Source organism: Passer montanus, unplaced genomic scaffold (genome assembly GCF_014805655.1).
Source record: "Passer montanus isolate IOZ18808 unplaced genomic scaffold, ASM1480565v1 scaffold55, whole genome shotgun sequence".
Classification (NCBI taxonomy): domain Eukaryota; kingdom Metazoa; phylum Chordata; class Aves; order Passeriformes; family Passeridae; genus Passer; species Passer montanus.
This window is the reverse complement of record NW_024370485.1, coordinates 2,966,126-2,986,298: the sequence shown is the minus strand read 5'-3', so window position 1 is coordinate 2,986,298 and position 20,173 is coordinate 2,966,126. Positions and strand designations below refer to the sequence as shown.

The following is a 20,173-nucleotide window of genomic DNA, read 5'->3' as shown; positions in this document are numbered from 1 at the left end:
CCTCAAAAATCTCAAAGCCAGCAATGTCAAGGATTCCAATGAAGGAAGCACCCTGTCTCTTGGTCTTATCCAAAGCCTTGTTGATGCGCATAACCAGCCACCGGAACATCCGCTCGTAAGTGGCTTTGGCCAGTGCTTCAATGGCAAAATCAGCCTAAACAGCAAACAGATCAGCATCAAAAGGAGCATCACAAACCAAAGAAAGGCAGATTACACTGCTTCAGGATCTAGCAGCGCAACTGTAGTCTGACATTTTCTCTCCACCAGGAAATTCACTGAACAAGGCTTATTTCAGTTTATTCCAAATGAAAAGTACATGGCATATTGATATTCCATATACAAGAGCAAAGAATTTGTCTCTAAATTAGTATGTCAAAACCAAATTTCAGGATCCTGCCTGCTGGAGGAAACACAAGCTGGTATTAAAGAAAGAAAAACTATGCCCAGTCACTTCCAAAGACTGTAGTAACATGGAGTATTTCATAGGCCCAAGGAAATGAACTTAAATTCTTCTGTAACTCTGGATTTATGAAGGCAAATCCCTCCCTGCCACTCCCCTACCCGTATTTGACACAAATACTAGATGTAGTAAGAAATTAAACATCAAAAGGGACAAGCAGCATGGAAAGACAACCTCTGAATTTTTCCAGACTTCAATCTTTTACCAATCCCTTCTATATACAGGGCCATGTTTCTTTATTTAGAGGATAATGCTGTGTTCATAAAGAAGACAGGCAATGAATAAGCACAGGGGTTTGCTCCATTCAAGCAGGCCATGAGCTCCTAGGTCAGGTTTCATTTACAGCAAAACCAGGCAAGAGTGTTACAAAATTTCCAATCAATTTCAAGGCTAAGTAGAAAATTCTTCTATCTTAGTAGCTGACCTACTCAAAAATAGTGCTTTCTGTATTGCACTAACTTGAAAACATCACCCTTGCATACCACATTGAAACTACTAAATCCCTAGGGACAGCCAATCACCAAAATTAGGGGACTTGTGTTCTCTTTTTTTTTTTTTTTCTGATGAGAAAAAGTGCTAAGGGACAGGGTGAATTCTATCTTTATACAAATTATGTGAACAAGCAATATATTATGTTAGAAGCAATATATTATGGTACAACGTTCAAGTGTGCTTGCCATACTTGCAATCATAAAGACGGTTAGTAAATACTACAGAAACCTCTGATACATTTATTAGCTGTGCAGCAGTAAGCTTAGAGACCAAATTACTCATTAATTTTCTGAGAATGCCTACCTGTTCTTTGGTCTGAGCTTTCTGGACATAATCTCGTCCAACTTTGATGCGAGGAGTCAGGATACCTCTGGTGAAATCTGTCACGTTGATACCCAAAAGGTGAGAAACCTTCTGAGCAGCTAAAGATGGTAAGAGGAAACAAAAGATTCGTATTACTGTTTTTCTCACAGAAAGCAAGAGAGAAAAAAAAATATTCTGACAACTCTCTTTAGAAAAGTCAGGAAACGGCTTACAAAAAACATTAAATGAAGAACAGGTTGTTGAGACAAAATACCTTCCTAACCAAAAAAACCACTCTAAAAAAGCCCTCTTACAACCCATATTACAGTTTACTGAGTTTCTCCAGAAGCCACTAGAGTATATTTGAAGTAATAGCCTCATACAACTAAATTGTAACACAGAAGATTTAGAAAGGTCATTGTCTGTAATCAATCTAAAAATACATCAGATAATGGATTTCTCAATCAAGCTAATTGTTCTGTCTTCTTCTACTGATTAGTCTTTGAGACAACTCTGTATTTCAGATTCAAAATCCAAAACCCAAACAGTTTACTCTCCTCCTTAAAATGACATTTAGAGCATATTTTAAATAATAACAGCCAAAAAATCCCCCACTTAGTGATAAATTAGCAACATTTGCACTTCTGCAGTACATCTACAACGAAGGTCTAAGAGTTAAGTCTTCCAACAAGTCTTCTATCACGTGAAACATGGCACTATTTGCACATTCAACAATGGGCAGTGCAATTAAAATATGTACACATGCTTTACCCACCATAAAACTATCCACCACCTTACTCTCACAGTTACCAGACTACCTACAAAGGCAGCAAAGAACATTCCTTAAAATCTGATAATATAGGTTTGAAGGAGCAATTACTGTAGCTGGTTCAAAACACACACTCCACAGATTGCAGTAGAGTAACCCTTTTCATCTGCTCCTGTGTACTTCCTGCCCAGCCCTGACACAGGAACAGTGTCACATTCCTGCCCGTGGGTGGCTGCAAACACACGCCTGGCAGAACACTGTGTATCTGTATGGGGCACACCAGCTCCCCTGACAAATCATTCACCCCGTGGAAAAACAGGACTCCAGCATTCCATACATACTGCAAAACTTTCTGCCACTTGCAAGAACTTCCTGTAGGCTTTTTTGCTGCACTTTTCTTTGGTGTGGGGGAGGAGATTGGTTACCTGTATTGTCTGGCATAGAGGCTTGGTCTGTATTACGCTCCTTCTTGAAGACTATGTTGCCAAGTTGAAGAACACCTGAGATAACCTTCAGCAGACCTTTTAAAATAGTAATAATAACAGCTTAGTGTCAGACATCATCAAAATGTGACCCAGTTATCCATATTACCCAGTTATGTTTTCTAACATGGTAACATCTCAGCATCCCAAAAATCCTTTTGAAATTTAGGGAAAAACACCACAGGTTATTCCTCTAAATGACTCCTATTCAGGACAAAGGACATGCCATGTCGTTCCTATGCAGGTCTACACAACCTAGAAATTTACCTATTCTCAACATCTCTATAAAATAGTGACAGACAGGATTGAGGGTAAAGTGCCACTTACAACAACTGTATTTTTTAATAAAACACTTTTTCTCTGCTTGAGGGTCAAAACTCATGCAATGAATTTGATACTAATTTTTCCTCAACAGTTACTGTTGAGCAAAGGAAAGAGACAGTTAGGCATACACCCCAATTAAAGATTTTGTTTCTTTAACCCTGTAACACTTTCAGCTCCCTAACCAAGATCTGTAGTCCTTACAGTCACACATTATAAAGTACAGAAGGCAGCAGGATGTGGGCGAAAGTGCCTGTACCGTAACTATTACTAATTATATGCTGAAGCACCCCACCCCATTGCTAATGATACATTCATACTCTTCAAATGATGCATGTCAAAAAAGCAAAACTACCAGATGCCAAGACAGGGAAGATGGTGTCAATTCAATTTTCACCACATATCAAAGCTCATTGCATAATAGCTTCCAGTTGCCTTGAGCAAAGTAAACTGCCAGTCACTTGAAGAGGATATTATAATGAAGGTATTTTTTGTACCCCAATTTCTATTTGTTTATGCTGATTTTGGCTGGGGTAGAATTAATTTTCTTCACAGTAGCTGTTACTGGGCTGTGTTCTGGATTTGTGCTAGAAACAAGTGTTCATAACACAGGAGGAGGCTGGGGGTGCACAAGAAGATGGGAAAGGACACAGCCAGGACAGCTGACCCCAGCTGACCCAAGGGATATATCATACCACATGGTATCATGCTCAGCATATAAAGCTCAGGAAACAAGGAAGGGGAGGATGTTAGAAATGATAATGTTTGTCTTCCCAAGTCACTATGTGACAGAGCCCTGCCTTCCTGGGTGTGGCTGAACACCTGCCTGCCCCTGGGAAGTGGTGAATGAATTCCTCACCTTGCTTTGCTTCACTTGCATGTGCAGCTTTTGCTATACCTGTTAAACTGTCTTTATCTTGATCCATGAGTTTTCTCACTTTTACTATCTCAATTATCTCTTCCATACTACTGGGCATTAGTGAGTGAGCAGCCATGTAGGGCTTAGCTGCCAACTGCAGTTAAACCACAACACTATCACAAAAAGATTTGTTTTAAGAAAACATCCTTTTAATAAGAGAGTGGACAGATGCTCCATTATATGCTACATTAGGAGCAACAGAAAACACATATATGGTTGTGATTGTCCCACTCTGCTCTGCACTGGTGTAGCCTCACCCCAAGTCCTGTGTGTAGTTTTGGGTGCCACAATATCAGAAAGATATAAAGCTGCTAGGGAGTGTCCAGAGCATGGCTATGAAGATGGTGATGGGTCAAGAGAAAGCCATAGGAGGAGTGACTGAGGTAATTTTGTTGATCAGCCTGGAGAAGAGGAGACTCAGGGGGGACTTCACAGCAGCCTACAGCTTCCTCAGAAGGGAAAGTGGAGGGCCAGGCACCCATCTCTCTGGTGACCAATGACAGGATCCAAGGGAACAGCACGAAACTGTGTTACAGGAGGGTTAGGCTGGATCTTGGAAAAAGGGCACTGGAACAGGCTCCTCAGCAAGTGTAAAACATGACAGCTATTTTTGCTGTAGTGCCTGGAACCAGTAACTCATCTGCATGACAGCAAAGACATACCCTAGAGCATACATTACAAAAAACTCAAGAAACTGAGCATAGCAGGACACCCTGACAATGAATTAGGCTACCATTTCTTTTATTTAGTTTAGGCAAATTTCTCTTCACCTTCATACAGAAGTTTCAGTCTCAGATGATTCAGGATATCACTAAAAGTATTAAACTGTCAATAACAACAGCACAGATTTTAACAGCTGGACCATAAACAGCAGAAAGCACTGGCAAATAAATGTTCCCTACAGCCACAAGAGCTGCAGCCTCCAGCAGAGGAGGTGGTGATGTCAAACCACAACAGATGCTTGCTTGAGACTAACACTCCTAGCTTTAGAAGACCATAGGCATTTTGAAGGTGAGACTTTGTAGAACACTGATTTCCAGCCAGTGGGGCAGATCATGACTGAGCGAGCACGGAGCTCTGGTGAACACTGTGCTTTGTGCTGGCTGTGTGCATTTCTGTTCTCACTGTCATGCTACTGTGCTCCCAGAATCAGACAATATTAATTTCTGATCAGCAGTTCAGTGTTAAGCTGGAAAGAAAGGCACTATGACCAGTCCATTCTCAGAGGACTAATCCAGCAGCGGTTGGATCAGATACTTTAGAGCCACTGCTAAGGGATAGGGGGAGCACACAAGCCAGGCATTGCTTAAGGGAATGAGGGGATTCTTGTATATTTGATGCGTTTTTCATAAACTGGATACACACACCTCAGAAGAGGAACAAAAACAGCAAGCAGATGTTTTTATTAACTGCTTGTTCTAGAATTACTGTGCAACCTGAAACTGTGCTGGTAGATCCTGAGGTGGGTCACTCCAAAGCCACTGAATTTTGTTACTTGTACACTGTTCACTTGGGGCAAGGGGAGCAGGAATGGACACAAGCAAAACAAAACCAACAAAACCCCTAAACAAATCAAATCAAAACAAAACAAAACAAAGAATATTCAGAAGAGGAACAAAAACAGCAAGCAGATGTTTTTATTAACTGCTTGTTCTAGAATTACTGTGCAACCTGAAACTGTGCTGGTAGATCCTGAGGTGGGTCACTCCAAAGCCACTGAATTTTGTTACTTGTACACTGTTCACTTGGGGCAAGGGGAGCAGGAATGGACACAAGCAAAACAAAACCAACAAAACCCCTAAACAAATCAAATCAAAACAAAAAAAAGAATACCAGAACAAAACATCTCAAGACATAGCCTGTTCCCTTTTTAATTCCTTGCATATTCATACCTATCTGCTCTTCATCTGGGATGCCCATGATCTTCATTGCCTCCATGGTCTCCTGAAACATGTCTTTGTCCTGCTGACCCGGGATTGTAACGTGCCCATTGGAAAGGAAGCGGTATTTGTTGTAAGGCTCCAGCAGCAGATCATCTTAGGAAAGAATTGAGAAAAAAAAAAAATCTATAGCAACTTGTAACAGACAACAAGCTACCACCAATATCAAATTTCTGACTGGCATACACTACCACCTCCTTGACGAATCTAGGATTAAGCCCAGTTTTACTTTGGGCTGAACATTTAATGTATTTTAGATAAACACAGAGTTTTTTCTGTGTTATTTCTTGCTATTCCTTCCTCTGGACTACTCCACCAAAGCAGTGTCAATCACCATTAGGTCCTCGATCTGTAAAAAGCAGGGATTAATTTGAAAGTAAATCTGCCTTTAATTTCAGATACCTCATTTGTTTCAAGTCAGATGAAAGCTCATATATGAATGCTTGAAACAGTAGCAGCTATGAGAAAGTCCTGTCCTTGTGTCATTCCTGCAGATCCATTTGCAGCTCTTGCACAACACAGACCCACATTACCAGGCTGAGGTATTAAAACAAGGTGTGCTGGGATCCCAGACTGCTAGAGCTGCTTAGAGGTTTGCAGATTTGCTCCACTCGAGTGCATCACAGCAGGACCATTCCTGCACCAGAATGGTTTACATCATGCAAGACTAGACTAAACACGGGACAGTGATTTAGATAAGGAAGGGCGTAGAGTCACTGCTGGCAGGGAGACAAGTGCAGGAAGGAACCAGAGAAGCAAGTTTTCAGGAACTGAGAAGTGTGCAGGGGGAGGGCAGATGGATGTATGAGTGCATGAAAGAATGCACAGGAGGAGAGCTGACCATATCCAAAAGGCAGAGAAGGAGGAACTGTGAAGGAACAGGTCTTTGTCTACAAGCATTCTGAACCCTCTGTTGTTGTAGTTATGGGATTCCCCCATCACAACACAATCATACTTACTCTTCAAATGCTCCCCTGCCCCAGAGAGCAGGTAGTAAAAGATGTGGAAGGTTCTCTCCTCTTTGGCCTGGCGAATTGCACGTGACTTCTCCAGCAGATCTTCAGAGAGTCAAGGCCATGACATGACATACAAACCCCTTCCTATTCTGTGGTAGGAGAAAAAAACTACCTGATGTTCTCCTCATACCAACTGACAGGGGTGTTGACTTAGCAATCATCACCAGTCAATAACCCATTGAGCTTCTGGTCTCAGTTCTGCCAGCCTCTGAATGATGACTATGCTAAGAGAGACTTAATTGGTAAGAAACATAAAAATTTATGCCATCAATCCCCACTTGCCTTGGAAAGAAGCAAGAATAACTTATGAAATTCCACACCTATTTATATTGCTGCAGTTTATGCTTGCATTCACCTCTTAAGATTAGATTTCATTCATTAATTCAGAAAAGGTCTGCACCATGATCACAAAGGTCACAAAATACTATTGAGGAAAGAGGAGACTACAAGAGTGATCTTGACAGCAGAAATTTAAGAGTGCTTCCAACTGCTTTCTCAACCTAAGTCAGTGGTGATGAGACTGCTAGGTACCATTCCTGACACCTCTAGAGCCTTGAACCTTTCAAGGGGTTACAGAAAGGATACAGGTCTCAATATTGGCTCCAACAATGTAGCCGTTGACATCAAAGTTGATTCTGATAAATTTGCCCTAAGAGGAAGACAAAAGCATTAAAATTAGTATTTCTTGTGTTTGGTAACAACAGTAAACAACAGAGGTAAACCTTCTCTTTTTAATCCAGGAAAGGAAACTCCAAACAGGTCAGGCAGGTTTTAGGCAAAGCATAAGGTCAGCCAATAGGCAATGCCTGCTGATCACAACAGCAAAAAAGTCACGAAGCACTTCCAGACACTTCTGTCACTGTGACAGCCTACAACTCACACTCACTATGTTTCAGCCTAGATTTCCCAAAACCAGGGTCCCTTGAATTTCACATTATACTACCCTGACAGTTCCACCTCCTTCAGTGTTAGCTTCAACCATTTTTATTTGGTTTTGCTCCAGCTCCTCCACCTGCCTCTCAGATGCTGTCCATTGCACTCCAGATCAAGCAAAATAAGGACAAGTATTTGCTCTGTAGGATAAAACTGACTGTAATGATTACAAAATAATCAGCACAGATGCTCCTGGCACAGGGTCTGGTTTCTTCATTCTAGAGACCTAAAAGATCTATTCTGGATAATTCACCAAATGAAATTAATTTCCCAGATTAATTTAAAGAAAGTCACTCAGTTACTCTATCCTCTATTCACCCAAAAGCAGAACACTCTGTAAAGTGTAAAATACACTTTTGATGCACTTTCTGAATACACTCATGACATAATAATACTCACAAATCTTGAGGAGTTGTCATTCTTCACTGTCTTGGCATTTCCAAAGGCCTCCAGGATGGGATTAGCCTGGAGCAACTGTCTCTCCAGTTCTCCCTAGAGAGAAATCCAAAATTAATAAAGTAGGTAGTGGTTCACAGCATTGACCTTGGGTCAAACCAGCGCTGTGGTTTCAATTCACACTAGTTTGGCATCTGTTGCAGAGAAGCCGTATTAAACCTTAGGAGATGATCACTTAAACCTTCAAAGGAGACTCATTAGTTATCTGGGTTAAACAGAAACATTCATAAATAAGCCTTATTCCCTTCCTCCCAGTGTGTCTTTCTGTTAGCAAGAAGCCCTTCAAAGTCACTTGGCTGTAACATCCTGCAGACTTCCCAGGGACCAGTGAAAACCATACCAGCATCCAAGACCAGGCCCTCATCCCACAAGTGTACTGCCACAGAGGCTGGAAGAGTGAGGTAAAATCTATCTTGCTACTTAAAGACAGCTCTGAACACTGATACTAGTAGGTTAAGAAGTTAGTCTGAAAAGGTCTAATGTTTCATAAAAACCAAACACAAAAAGCTTGCACTTTTGTAAGAGTCTACATCTTACAAAGTACAAACAAGCAAAAATCTCCTTTGTAAGGAGGAACACACAAAAAAGAGAATTAGTGGTATCCCACAAACTGCATGATTGCTTGCAGTCTGCTGCCATATTCACACACTCCTCCCCTCAAGGAACACAAAATGCTAGAATTGTAGAAAAAGAAATTCAGAACTTTTATCTCTGTCCAGTACTAGGCCATTGCAGCATATACACCTTTCACTGAAAGCTCTACACATACCCTAGCTCTTTTGAAAAATTACTTGTCCTCTGTGCTAAAGCATGGCGTTCTCTATATTTCAAGATCAACTAAAAAGTTTTGGAGACACAAAATTACAGTTTAGATTAATGTTTCTCTTTTTAGCAGTTATCAGAAGTACTCAAGATTGCCTGTGCATAACAGATGGAAATGAAGTTTGATTTGTGAGAACTAGAATTTATGGGGAAACTATTTAAGGTTACTTCTAAAGGAATATTGTTCCCATTTGTTCTCAAAGACAGATTAGGTCTTACACAGTGTCTCTAAAAATACAGGCAATAAAAAAAGGAGGAAGATATATGAGAAACTGCACAATGAACTACAAGTCTTTATTTTTTACTTCCACGACCACTTCACTCCATGCTTGCAAAACGCAAGGTCAAACAAGACCCCCAGTCCTGGTGGAACTGCACATACACAGAAGGGGCAGCTGCTGCAAACACCTCCATTCACTGTCAAGTATAGGTAACAAGGGGCTGAGCCCTGGTAAGGGAACCTGAGCTGGGACATCATCCATTTCACAACAGACCCAGCATCTGGCATTGTAAGGGAAAAAACTTGAAACTAGGGTTTAGTCCTTGAAACTGTGTGGTAGTCACATTTCCCCTTGTGTTCTGACACAGGTTCTGAAGCTGGAATGTACTGAAGCTGCCACATGTACTCTTTGCTCACACCATTTCTCTTCCCCATCCTGCAGTGAAGTCCTAGGCCTCTGTTTCTAACTGCAGTTCATTACTATTCATGTGAGAAATGACAGCAATAAAGCACTTAAACCCAACTAAATAGAACAAGGAGGGAAGAGAAATCAGGCTTTGGCACCAAATTTATTTTAATGATTTGGCTATAAATAAAACCTAGGCCATACTTAGTTACACAAAAGGGAAGTTTATGCAAATCCACATATAACAGACCCTACTGTTACTTAGTACCTCAGGAAAAAGTGTCATTAGTTTCAAGTAGGTGTTGGTAAATTGTAATTTAGAGGTGATTAGGTCTTTTGAAACACCAAGGTAGCGATATTCATAGAGGATGAGAGCTTGGCCTCACAACAATATGAAGCTCTGGGGAAAGGAAAATGCTGAAGAGTTGGTCAAATCACTGAGCTCTCCTGATCTGCCTCAGCACCATGACACAGTGGGAAAATCCAAGTTCTCAGCAAGCCACAGTACCAGCACATAAGATTAAGTGTCTGCAATTACTGTACCCATTCCTCACTGCATGCTGTCTTTGTTTAAAAGGCAATTCCATTATGTTTAAATCTTTAATAAGTTTTTGGGTGGAGTTTGTTGGGTATTTTTTACTTTAAATTTTGATGGTCACCTTTCACTGATGGAAGATATTTCATTATTTTCATGCAATAGGTAATTTTGCAAAGCAAAATCATTACAGAGCTGTCCATTACAAGCTTTCTAAAAATCCTAAGGTTCCTATCATTAAGATGCTGCCAATTTCCTGGCACTTGTAATTGCCATTCCTTGACCTGAAACAAATTTGTTTAACACTTGGCTTGCATTTGAAGTATGTGCAATATTCCTCATGAAAACAGAAGCAGAAAAAGCCACTGGGTCTGTTAGCCTGTGCTTGGCAGCTCCCAACACTCTTGAATATGCTGTCTTTCTACTGCTCTGACATTACAACACCAATTTAAAGCAACTAAAATCCTTGACATCTACCTTGCACTCTGATGATTTTTTTATTTTTTTTTTTGCATCTCATACACTTTTTGGAATGTTTTCTAAGCAAGATAAGAAGTCTTTCAGGCTATTTATTCTTCAGAAAGTATGGAGAAAGGCATCCAGAAATCACATCTACGTTTAACAGCATGCAATTGAAAAAAAATATGGGGGAGGGTGTTTGGTTTGTTGGAGTTTGTCGTTTTGTTTTTTCCACTTCAGGGATTAGCTTTTCTATTCTTCTCTGCAGCCATGTGAGAGATTATCAAATAACTAAAACCCAACACCAGTGGCTGCATGGGAGAAGGAGAAAGATCATCCATAACCAAAGTTTCATTACAAATATTTAAATATTAGCTACCATTACCACAAATTTCCGATTAACTGCAAACACATCTTGAAAAATCATTATTTAAGAAGACAGTAGAGAAGCTGAGATTAAACATGGAAAAACACTGATTTCAACTTCCATAAATAGAAGTTTCAATAAATGAAAAAAAATGTTTCCATAAATAGATTCAGTACACCCCCCAGAAAGGAGCCTTAGTGTGCTCAGAAGTCACACCATGCAGCTAGAAGCTCATTTAGCTAAATATACTAATGCACTGGGAATGGTGGAATGCACCACGACTTCCAAAACAAGTGAGCTAGTGTTAAAATATATGTTTTATAAAACTGATTTTGCCCTGATATTTGGAAAAACACCAGTTTACATTCAAAAGTTCACAGTGAAGTACCACTACTTTCTATAATATCCTTTGTTTAGTTCTGTGTCTAAAGACAAAAATCTTCCATGACCAGTATACCTGAGCTCCTCAAAAAATTAAATGTATTCATTTTCATATGTTCCTATATTTTGATTCCAAGTTTGCTCCATAAAGAAGTGTTGCAGAGAGCACTCACTGCTGATTAACAAAGGCTTCAGCTCCAAACCCCCTCTGGTAAGGTCAGTTTAGTCACAAAACATGAGCAGCAGGACTTTTTGAAAAAAAATCAAAACTTAGGGAAAAAATTAAGTATCAAACTTGGGCAAATCACAAACCAGTCCCACTTAGGACTGTTTTATTCTCCTGAGCAGATTGCCTGTCCTGCTTCAGCAGTTCAAATTTTACTCATGGACAAGCAGTGGAAGAATACTTAACTCAACCCCATGATTCTGTTTTCCACACTTAAAAAAAGAAAAAAGAAGAATGTTTCTAAATACAGCTACTGACAGACCATGGAAAAAGCCTTCATATGTCTGAAATTTTGGCACATAGAACGTTGGTTTTTTTTGGTGGAATTCCAGAAGTTAGTTACTACTATGTGCATGCACACACACAGTGTGCCTGCATGCAGAAATGCCTTCTTATTTATATACTCTACATGCATTAGGCATGCCTATACATTAAGATACTACAGGAAAACTCTTATGTAGAGATGCAATGGACACACCTGGCACTTGGCTTTCATTAATAAACATTTCCAACGTGTTCAGATCTGGCTAACAAGCCCACAGTCCTAAAACACACTGGCTAAACACTTAACTACATCAATATTACTAGGAACACCACACACACTATATGCTTAAGATTCTAGGAAAGCCTTGTCCAGTCATATTGTCCTGGTGGAATACTTCTAAGATGGTATGTGTCTGGGAAAATCCTGCAAGAAAAACCTTAAAGGCAAACTAATATTGAGCACAGAACACAAGTATTCTTGATATCACTACAGTGTCCAACTGAACATCCTTACAAAAAGATTACTGTGCACCACACAAAAAAAAATAAAAATTGTGAATTGTCTATGGATTTGCTTTAGCTGCAGAAAGTGATATTGGTGTGGAGTGAAAAGCTGCTCAAAAAAATCACACAATGGGACAGAAAATGCATTCCTGGTGCAGAACGTGCAGTAAACGTGCAGCTCACCTACGAGGACACAACTGAAGAATTCGGCAATAGTCCATCGGGGGAGAGGGAGGGGAAAAAAATATAAGTGAGACATCTTTCAAGTCCTCCCACCATCATCACCACCCTCCTCTCATGTGCTGCTATCACTTGGCTGTTTTCCCCCCTTTTAATGTTTTCTGACTATTTCTAAGTTTTTAGCTGATGTCCGCTGGCCTAGGATTGTATTCTCCAGTTTTGAGACAGTACATATAGTGGCCAGACCTTATCTATAATGGTACAGAAGAAAGGAGACAACTCCCCCACACAAGGATTAGTCTTAAACTGCCTAGACTGGTTATTAGCAATACAACCACATGAAAAGATCAGTACAGGTGATGCCTTTATAGCAGCTCTTGCCCATGCACTTGCCCACGAATCCAAGGGGTTGTGGCTGAGTTTATGCCCACTGTAGATCCGCTGAATTCAAAGGAGTTATGGCTTCGAACAGTGTTCCCTGACTTGCAATTTTTGACAGTCTTCTTGTTTCATAGTTCACTGACCTCCTCAGTCCCCTGACAGATGTTAACATCTAAGCTTCTACTGAGCAATATGTCTTTTACCAACACCAGCCAATACACATTTAGTGTCCAAAGTCAGCAGAGCAATAAAGCATCATTAAACCTAGGTCTTACCTGGTCTTTTTTGGACTTGTGCGAGGAAGCAACATGAGCCAGATACTGAATAACCTTCTTGGTATTCTCTGTTTTACCAGCTCCAGATTCACCTCTGTAAAGAAAATCTACAAGTTATCCACAAACAAGATGTAAGGAGACATTATCATATTTCTAATCCCAAAAGGGCTACCGACATCCTTAATTGCATTCTGGCCATTGTAGCCCCTCCCTTAAAATCAAGGGAAAAAAACTGGACTGCAGCTGGACTGCAACATGGAAGGCAATAAAGAACTGTGCTTTCTAGTCTCTTGGATACAAGGACTGTCAAGTGGCTGAGGAATAGCTTGGAGGCTGCTGTAGAGATTGGGGTGAAAGGTAACGAAGTAAATCTTTCAAACGGAAGCCTCCTGACTGCAAGAAGAAACATACCCCAATTCCTTAAGCATGGCTGAGGGCCAATCAATTTTAGTGTGTCTAGAAGACAAGCTGCTGCATCAAGAGTATCTGTTACTCTATCAGCCTCATCAGTATGCATGTACTTAAACATAACAGCTGCATCAAATCCGAAGGATCACTCCAAGCCTTTTCCATTGACAAAGCTGTATTTCCTTAGCAGCTTGAGCACAGGGGCTCTTTCAAAGCCACCCTTCCTCCATTTATTACAAAAATTATTTTGCAGAAGGAATTATATATTGGAGGAATCATAGAGGGACTTTTCTTGACTCTCCATTGTTACCTGGTTCTGTAATTCCACTACCAACACTTAAAATTAAGGAAGTCCCTCCTTTTTACAAGAACGTAAAAACACAAACTTTGACATGCAGACAAACTGACAATTGGAAATACTCACGTGCAAAGGATGGACTGATCCTCTCGATCTAGAAGAAATTTTAAGAGAGTAGTCAGATCAGAACTCTAAAAGTAAATTTCTCTGACAGAATGAAATCAACACCAAGGACACCAGAAACTTGTAATCACTGACAAGTATCTTCAGAAACACAGCCAAGTAACCCCTTCTCTGGCAAGATACCCACCTCCTACTATATGCCAAAGTATAATGGCACCACAGCAATTTAGTTTTCTTCATCCAGAAAGAATATTTTTTGCATTATAATTTTTCTACAAATACTAAAGAAGTCTCCTACTGACTGTTTCTTTATCACCCAGCTACAGTGTGATGTGCATCTCTACTTGTTCTTCAGCTCCTGTTGCAGTGGGCCCATACTGACTTACAAAAGCTATCTGCAGAACAGTGAAAATGAAGAGGTAGGGGGAAAGCGGGACAGCAACTGTTACAAATCCCAAAGTGCCTAAGATTCACACCAAACAGAGGCTTTCATAGCAAAACAAACACTGGAGGCTCAGTGACAAAATATTTGTTACTTATTTTGCACAGACTGGACCCAAAAACTAGAAGATTGAGCAGCAGCTTACATCCTATACAACTGATTGTTTGTGGCACCATCCCCTATTGTATTAACACAGCAGATGGTAACAACAGAAACCTTTTCTTTTCCATGTTGACATACCAGCAGACATACTAATGCCTGTGTTCTATTCCCAGCTGTGGATATCTTTCCAGTTACAGAATTTAATTCACCCAGCCCACTCACCACTATCTTTACCCACATCTTTAACCTCCTGCCAGCATCCACCTATGATTCCACTTTGTTATGCACAGTCCAGTTCCACCATGCCTCCATCCCACAGCTCCTGCACCCACTCCTCTGATTCTGCCCCGTTTCGCTTTCACCCCTGCCCTCCACGCTGTGCCCACCTGCCTCCACCCAGGTTCCATCCCATTCCTTCACACCACCAGGAATGAGCTAGGAGCACTAGGAAGACTGGAGTGCCTGTGCCTACACCAGAACAGCCTCAAGTAGCTTTTTCTCATCACAGGGACAGCGAAACATGGTGCAGGTGGGCACAGCAAGTCACTGACTGACAGCCCACAAGAGCCACTGGGGCACTCAGAACACACTGTGCCACCTAACTCAAAATCCCCATTAGGCTGAGAGGGTTTTGGTTTGATGTTAGGTGTTTGTTTGTTTTTAAATCAAGACCAGAGACTCCCAGATTATTCCCAGTCTGAGAAGCTCAGTAACACTGCAGCAGTTAGATTTCATTCAGGCATTGCCACTTTCCTTTTTCCACTCAATGCACTGGACTAACATCTACTCTCTAAAGAGAGAGAAAGCAAGCCCCAAACATTCATGAGAGTATGCAATTCACTGGATCTCTCCAATACATTTTTTCAGTAATTGGTGACATCCAACACTATGTTTGTGACTGTCTCCACATTTTAGCTACTGGTTCTTTTTATTCCTTTTCCCCATAGCTCAGTATTCTTCCCACCAGACAGTACTTAGATGATATAATTAAGTCACCATTCAAGTTGTTTTGTGCAAGATAAAGAGATTGAGCTGTAATTAGGGAAGGCTTTCTAGTCTGATAGATTTCAAGTACCTAAAACCTCTTTCTATACCCTTAAACACTACTGCTGCTGCAAGCACATTTAGCATTTCAGTACTAACAGCATGAATGCCACATTAATCAAGAAAAATTTCCCATACACACAGCTTAAAAAGAGAGGCATATATCTAGCCTTTGCACACATTTTTGTGGAATAAGGAAAGCCAGCAAAGCTAATAGGTTTGAGATTCCATCTTAAAATATTCTGAAGCCAATCATGGAAGCATTAGATTCACATGCTAATTATATGCAACTCCTGCTCTTAAGTGTCTTTACTGGAAACTGATTGTATGTAGATGAGCACAAAAAATGAGAGGAAAATAATCTATTTTTTCCTGTTAAAACTTAGAATATTACCTGCCATGACCCTGCTAATACTGTTCTCAGAAAGAGCATCAGCCCCAAGCCTGGAAGAAAGCAAGTAGAAGAAAATCACCACTCAAACAGTTTTGGCCTGGCAAATTCTTAAGCCTTCAAAACTAGACACTGCAGCTTTACTTAAACTGCATATTCATTTTTTCGAGTGCTGAATTTATTCACTGCCTTTGAGATATACACTCCTTTTGCTGAAGGCCAGGCCAAGAATAGATGTTAGCCAGCTCCAAAGGCCTCACACATTTAAGGTTCCCAGTGGGTCAAGGGCTCAGCAGGCACATGCCAGCCCTCTGCATGACTGGGCACTTTGAGGGTGGATCAGGGGAATAACTAATGACTCATTTATGGATTGCCTAAGGAAATGTATTCTTCAGTAGTACAACACCTGAGTACAATTCTGCACCACAAAGCAGCTATGCGAAAGGACAAGACTGTGCCTCTGAATAACATCTGACTTTCAAAAGCTTGAATAAAAACAAGCAGTTCACTTGTCCAGAAAAGGTTATGCTCACATTCAGGTACTACAGAGGCTCTTATAAGAGGTAGATTTAAGAGAAAGAAAAAAAAAAAAAAATCTTAAAAAGGTAACTCTAAAAAAGGTGCTCCTTATTGCTGGTAACCAGCTCTGATCTTGGAATTATGAGCTGGGGCTTCTCAAACAGGCAGTGGAGCCCCAGGCACTTGAATAGCACCTGCTTTCCCATTTCCATCCTAGAGATGATCCAGCAAAAGAATACCAGTAAGCAGACAGATTAACTGACTGCTCAACAGAAAGAGATGATCAACATCAGATAATAATACCAAGCAGTTCTTTGGCACTGAACGCTTCTTGATCATGCCAAGTTTTCTCATACTTGATTGAGAAGTTCTTTCCAGCCTTGTTCCAGTAAGGCAAGGTAGCCACAGCACCCTGGATTGACCCTAAGAAGTCCCAAAGGGGCAAGCACAGGATTTTTCATCCCCTTAACACAGAGCAATGTGTTGAAAGGTGGTCAGGCAGGAAAAGTCACAGACGGTGTTTGAAATCCTCTTGGCATGAAGCTTTCCTCCCCCAGCACACTTTCCTGGTGGCCCACTGCAGCTGCCTTAGTCACCTCTGCTTTAAGTCAGCAGGATCGTACCTGCGAGTGCAGGCAAGTCTCTGGGAGCACGCAGACACTGCCATAAAAGGCAACATTCCTATTTGCAATCCGGGGGAAATTCTTTCCCAGGACTGCAAAGCAGCAGTCATTGGGATAGCTGGAATTCTTCTAATTGTGTATAGACAGACAACTCAAATAATGTATTGAGCAACAGGAAACTGGAGCCGACCAAAGGGGCAAAGAGCTAACACGTACAAAGCATAACTCTTAGATACTCTTCAAATTAAGAACAGTTTCAAATGCCAATATTTGTTCTCCCTATGATGCTGACTTGTGCCATCATGAATCAGAATTCAGTTGTCCAGGCAAGAGGCTACCTCCCCCCACCTTTTTCTTTTCTTTTTTTTTTCAAAGGATCATTCAACATGGGCGTACTGCACTACTTCAGTCAGCACTTGCCTTTACTTCATTGTCAGTTGTGCAAGCAACCTACTCAGCAAAAGAGAATGTGCTGGGTACCATAAACTCAGTTGCTTATAATAACACAATCAAGAAACGCCTGATTAAAAGAAATCTGCACCTGCTTTTCAGTTCTAAACAGAGTCCCTTATTAAAAACAATCCAGAATAACAACTCATTAGTTAATTATAGCAACAGTTCTGTATTTCAAACTAGCTGACAAGGAAAGCTTTTTATCTAGGCTCTTCTTCAGCTCTCATCACCATAGTATTCAAGTGATCACAAGACACTGCAGCCTCAAACATCCAGAAATTCAGGAAGTAAAATATCCTTCAAATTTAAACTATGCAGCAGTATGGTATAATAAGATCAGTAGATTAATTTTACTATGTAAAAAACCCCATAATATGTAACTTATTCTTTACTTTCTTTCGTCCAAGAATAAAAGACTGCATTTTGGACTGCTCACTGCTTCAGCATACATTAAAAACTTAATTAAACCAAAATTTGTCTTCACAAGAAAGACATCATTGTACATTGAAAGTACTCAACCAAATATACTACTGCAAAACCACACGTGTGAATGAATGCTGAACTGCTGTGGTCAAATACATTGCCATAATTGATAAATTAATACAGCTCCAAAGTCTTGAATTTTGTTTTTAAATGTTTTGGGATGGGAGAAGAAAAGAAAGCTGGAAGAGAATGTGCAATTTAAGCTCCACATCTCATTACAGAACATCCTAGCAGGCCTTTATCACTCACTTCCTCTGCACGAGTGACTCGTTTCAAGCCTGCACATCTCCATAAAAGGAGAAGTAATATAGCATTCGCACACTGGTGACATCACCTCTGCAGCGAAGAGGAAGTGGAGCTGAAGGGCGAAGGCTTGGCTTGCGGTCCCCTGCCTATAGCTGACTCACTAAGGCTGGAAGCTCGAGCAGAGCTCCCGGTACCACCCAGCTCCCACCGCAGCGCCTGGCAGGCCGCGGCAGCGCGGCCGTCCCTGCTCGGCACCCAGCGAGCCCCGCGGCCTGGGCTGCCCGGCCGAGCGACACAGCTGGCGGTCCCCTGCCTATAGCTGACTCACTAAGGCTGGAAGCTCGAGCAGAGCTCCCGGTACCACCCAGCTCCCACCGCAGCGCCTGGCAGGCCGCGGCCCTCGGCTGCCATCCCTGCTCTGCACCCAGGGAGCCCCGCGGCCTGGCTGCCCGGCCGAGCGACACAGCTCAGCTAAAGCAAGCCGTTTCAGCTCTTGACTGCCTCCTCAAAATTGTCTTCCAACATCAACATAATTTTCCATCCCATGTCCCTTCCTCCGGGCTCTGAACACAGGAAGCCCCAGGGACCTGACACACTGTGCTACACAGAACAACCCCACTGGCAGCAGACCTAGTCAAGCACATGCACTGCGGTGCTTAACCTACATGCTGGCTCCAACGGGATCAAAAACACTCCAGGGCAACACCAGAACAGAGCCCCAGAACCTGTTTTTGCACTGTCATTTAAAGAACACACTATAGGGAAGTTTCAAAATGCTAACAACTATCATCAAGTACAAAAAGAAAGAGAAATCAAATGAAGGAGAAACATAGCATATCCAAGAGAGCTCTCAACAACAGAGCTTCAAGATGTTAAAAAAAAAAAAGAGAGAGAAAAAAAATCACTTGAGTTGGCAGGAGTACTGCAGTGCTAAGATTCAGCTCTTCCTTAGCTGAAGTTTGAAAATAGTCACAAGGAGAAAAGTAAATTTCATTCTTCAAAATGAAATATATCCTATGGGCTCAAATGGAAATATTTATTCGCCCAAGACATTTTTGGACTAGAGCCCACATCTCCCCTTCTCTAGAACTCTTTAACTGAATCTGGAGTTAGCAGAAAACAAGTTGTAAACTGTAATTTTAGGTGATGCAAATGTTTATGAAGTCCTGACAGAAAAGAAAAACTAGTATACAGACTGCAAAAAGCTCAGGCAGCTCATGATACTAAAACAGTGAACTGCAGGGAGACTGACAGCAGGGGCTGAACCATTACATAAGTGACTGCCAGAGAAATCCTGCTCTGGTTTACAGGAATGAAGCAAAAAGGGTGTGGTAACTACTAAAAAACAAGTGGGCAACCGGACTCTTTTTTAGCTCCCTGTTCTCATGAAAACCACATCTCAAGACACAGATTTTTAGAGCTGCATTTAGAAATCTCAAGTAATTCAAAGCATGTAAAACATTTCTTAAGGAAATTAAAAACAATGTACATATTTTCTTGCCATTTGCACCAAAACAAATATCCTCCATAACTAGCATCCAAATTTCACGTGTCCTTTGCATGAGAAATTTGGACAAATCAGGAAAACACACTTGTGAAACCACAGGCTATATTCTTTTGGATTTTAGTGGAAAAAACTTGACCTTTACACGCAGCTTGAAAGGAACATGCGTGCCTCTACATAATCTGAGCAGGTCTCAACTGAGAAGCACTGACAGAATACTATATAGAAAAGAAAGATATACTTTGGGATAGTGCATCATATAGTGCAGCATAGCAGCCCAGTGCTAAAAAGCAAGCTGAGAAATTACTTGCAAGCAAGCAAATTAAAACAGAAATGTTCTGCTAGCTAGGAAACTTAAAGAAATATGCAAACATTCAAGAATTACAAACAAAACACCTGAAGGTCTATATTCTACAGGACTGTCTT

General features: G+C 41.0%; 1 protein-coding gene across 1 annotated transcript in view; it reads right to left on the bottom strand.

Annotated features, from left to right (window-relative positions):
- Nucleotides 1-20,173, bottom strand: part of MYH9 (myosin heavy chain 9) — a 71,819-nt gene that overhangs the window by 26,507 nt on the left and 25,139 nt on the right. The window contains exons 4-12 of the mRNA XM_039725379.1: nt 13,944-13,971; nt 13,112-13,205; nt 8,035-8,127; nt 7,288-7,351; nt 6,646-6,744; nt 5,639-5,782; nt 2,450-2,545; nt 1,256-1,374; nt 2-154 (exon numbers count right to left, since the gene is read on the bottom strand). Coding sequence (XP_039581313.1) covers nt 2-154; nt 1,256-1,374; nt 2,450-2,545; nt 5,639-5,782; nt 6,646-6,744; nt 7,288-7,351; nt 8,035-8,127; nt 13,112-13,205; nt 13,944-13,971 — 890 coding nt within the window. The remainder of the gene's footprint in view (nt 1; nt 155-1,255; nt 1,375-2,449; nt 2,546-5,638; nt 5,783-6,645; nt 6,745-7,287; nt 7,352-8,034; nt 8,128-13,111; nt 13,206-13,943; nt 13,972-20,173) is intronic.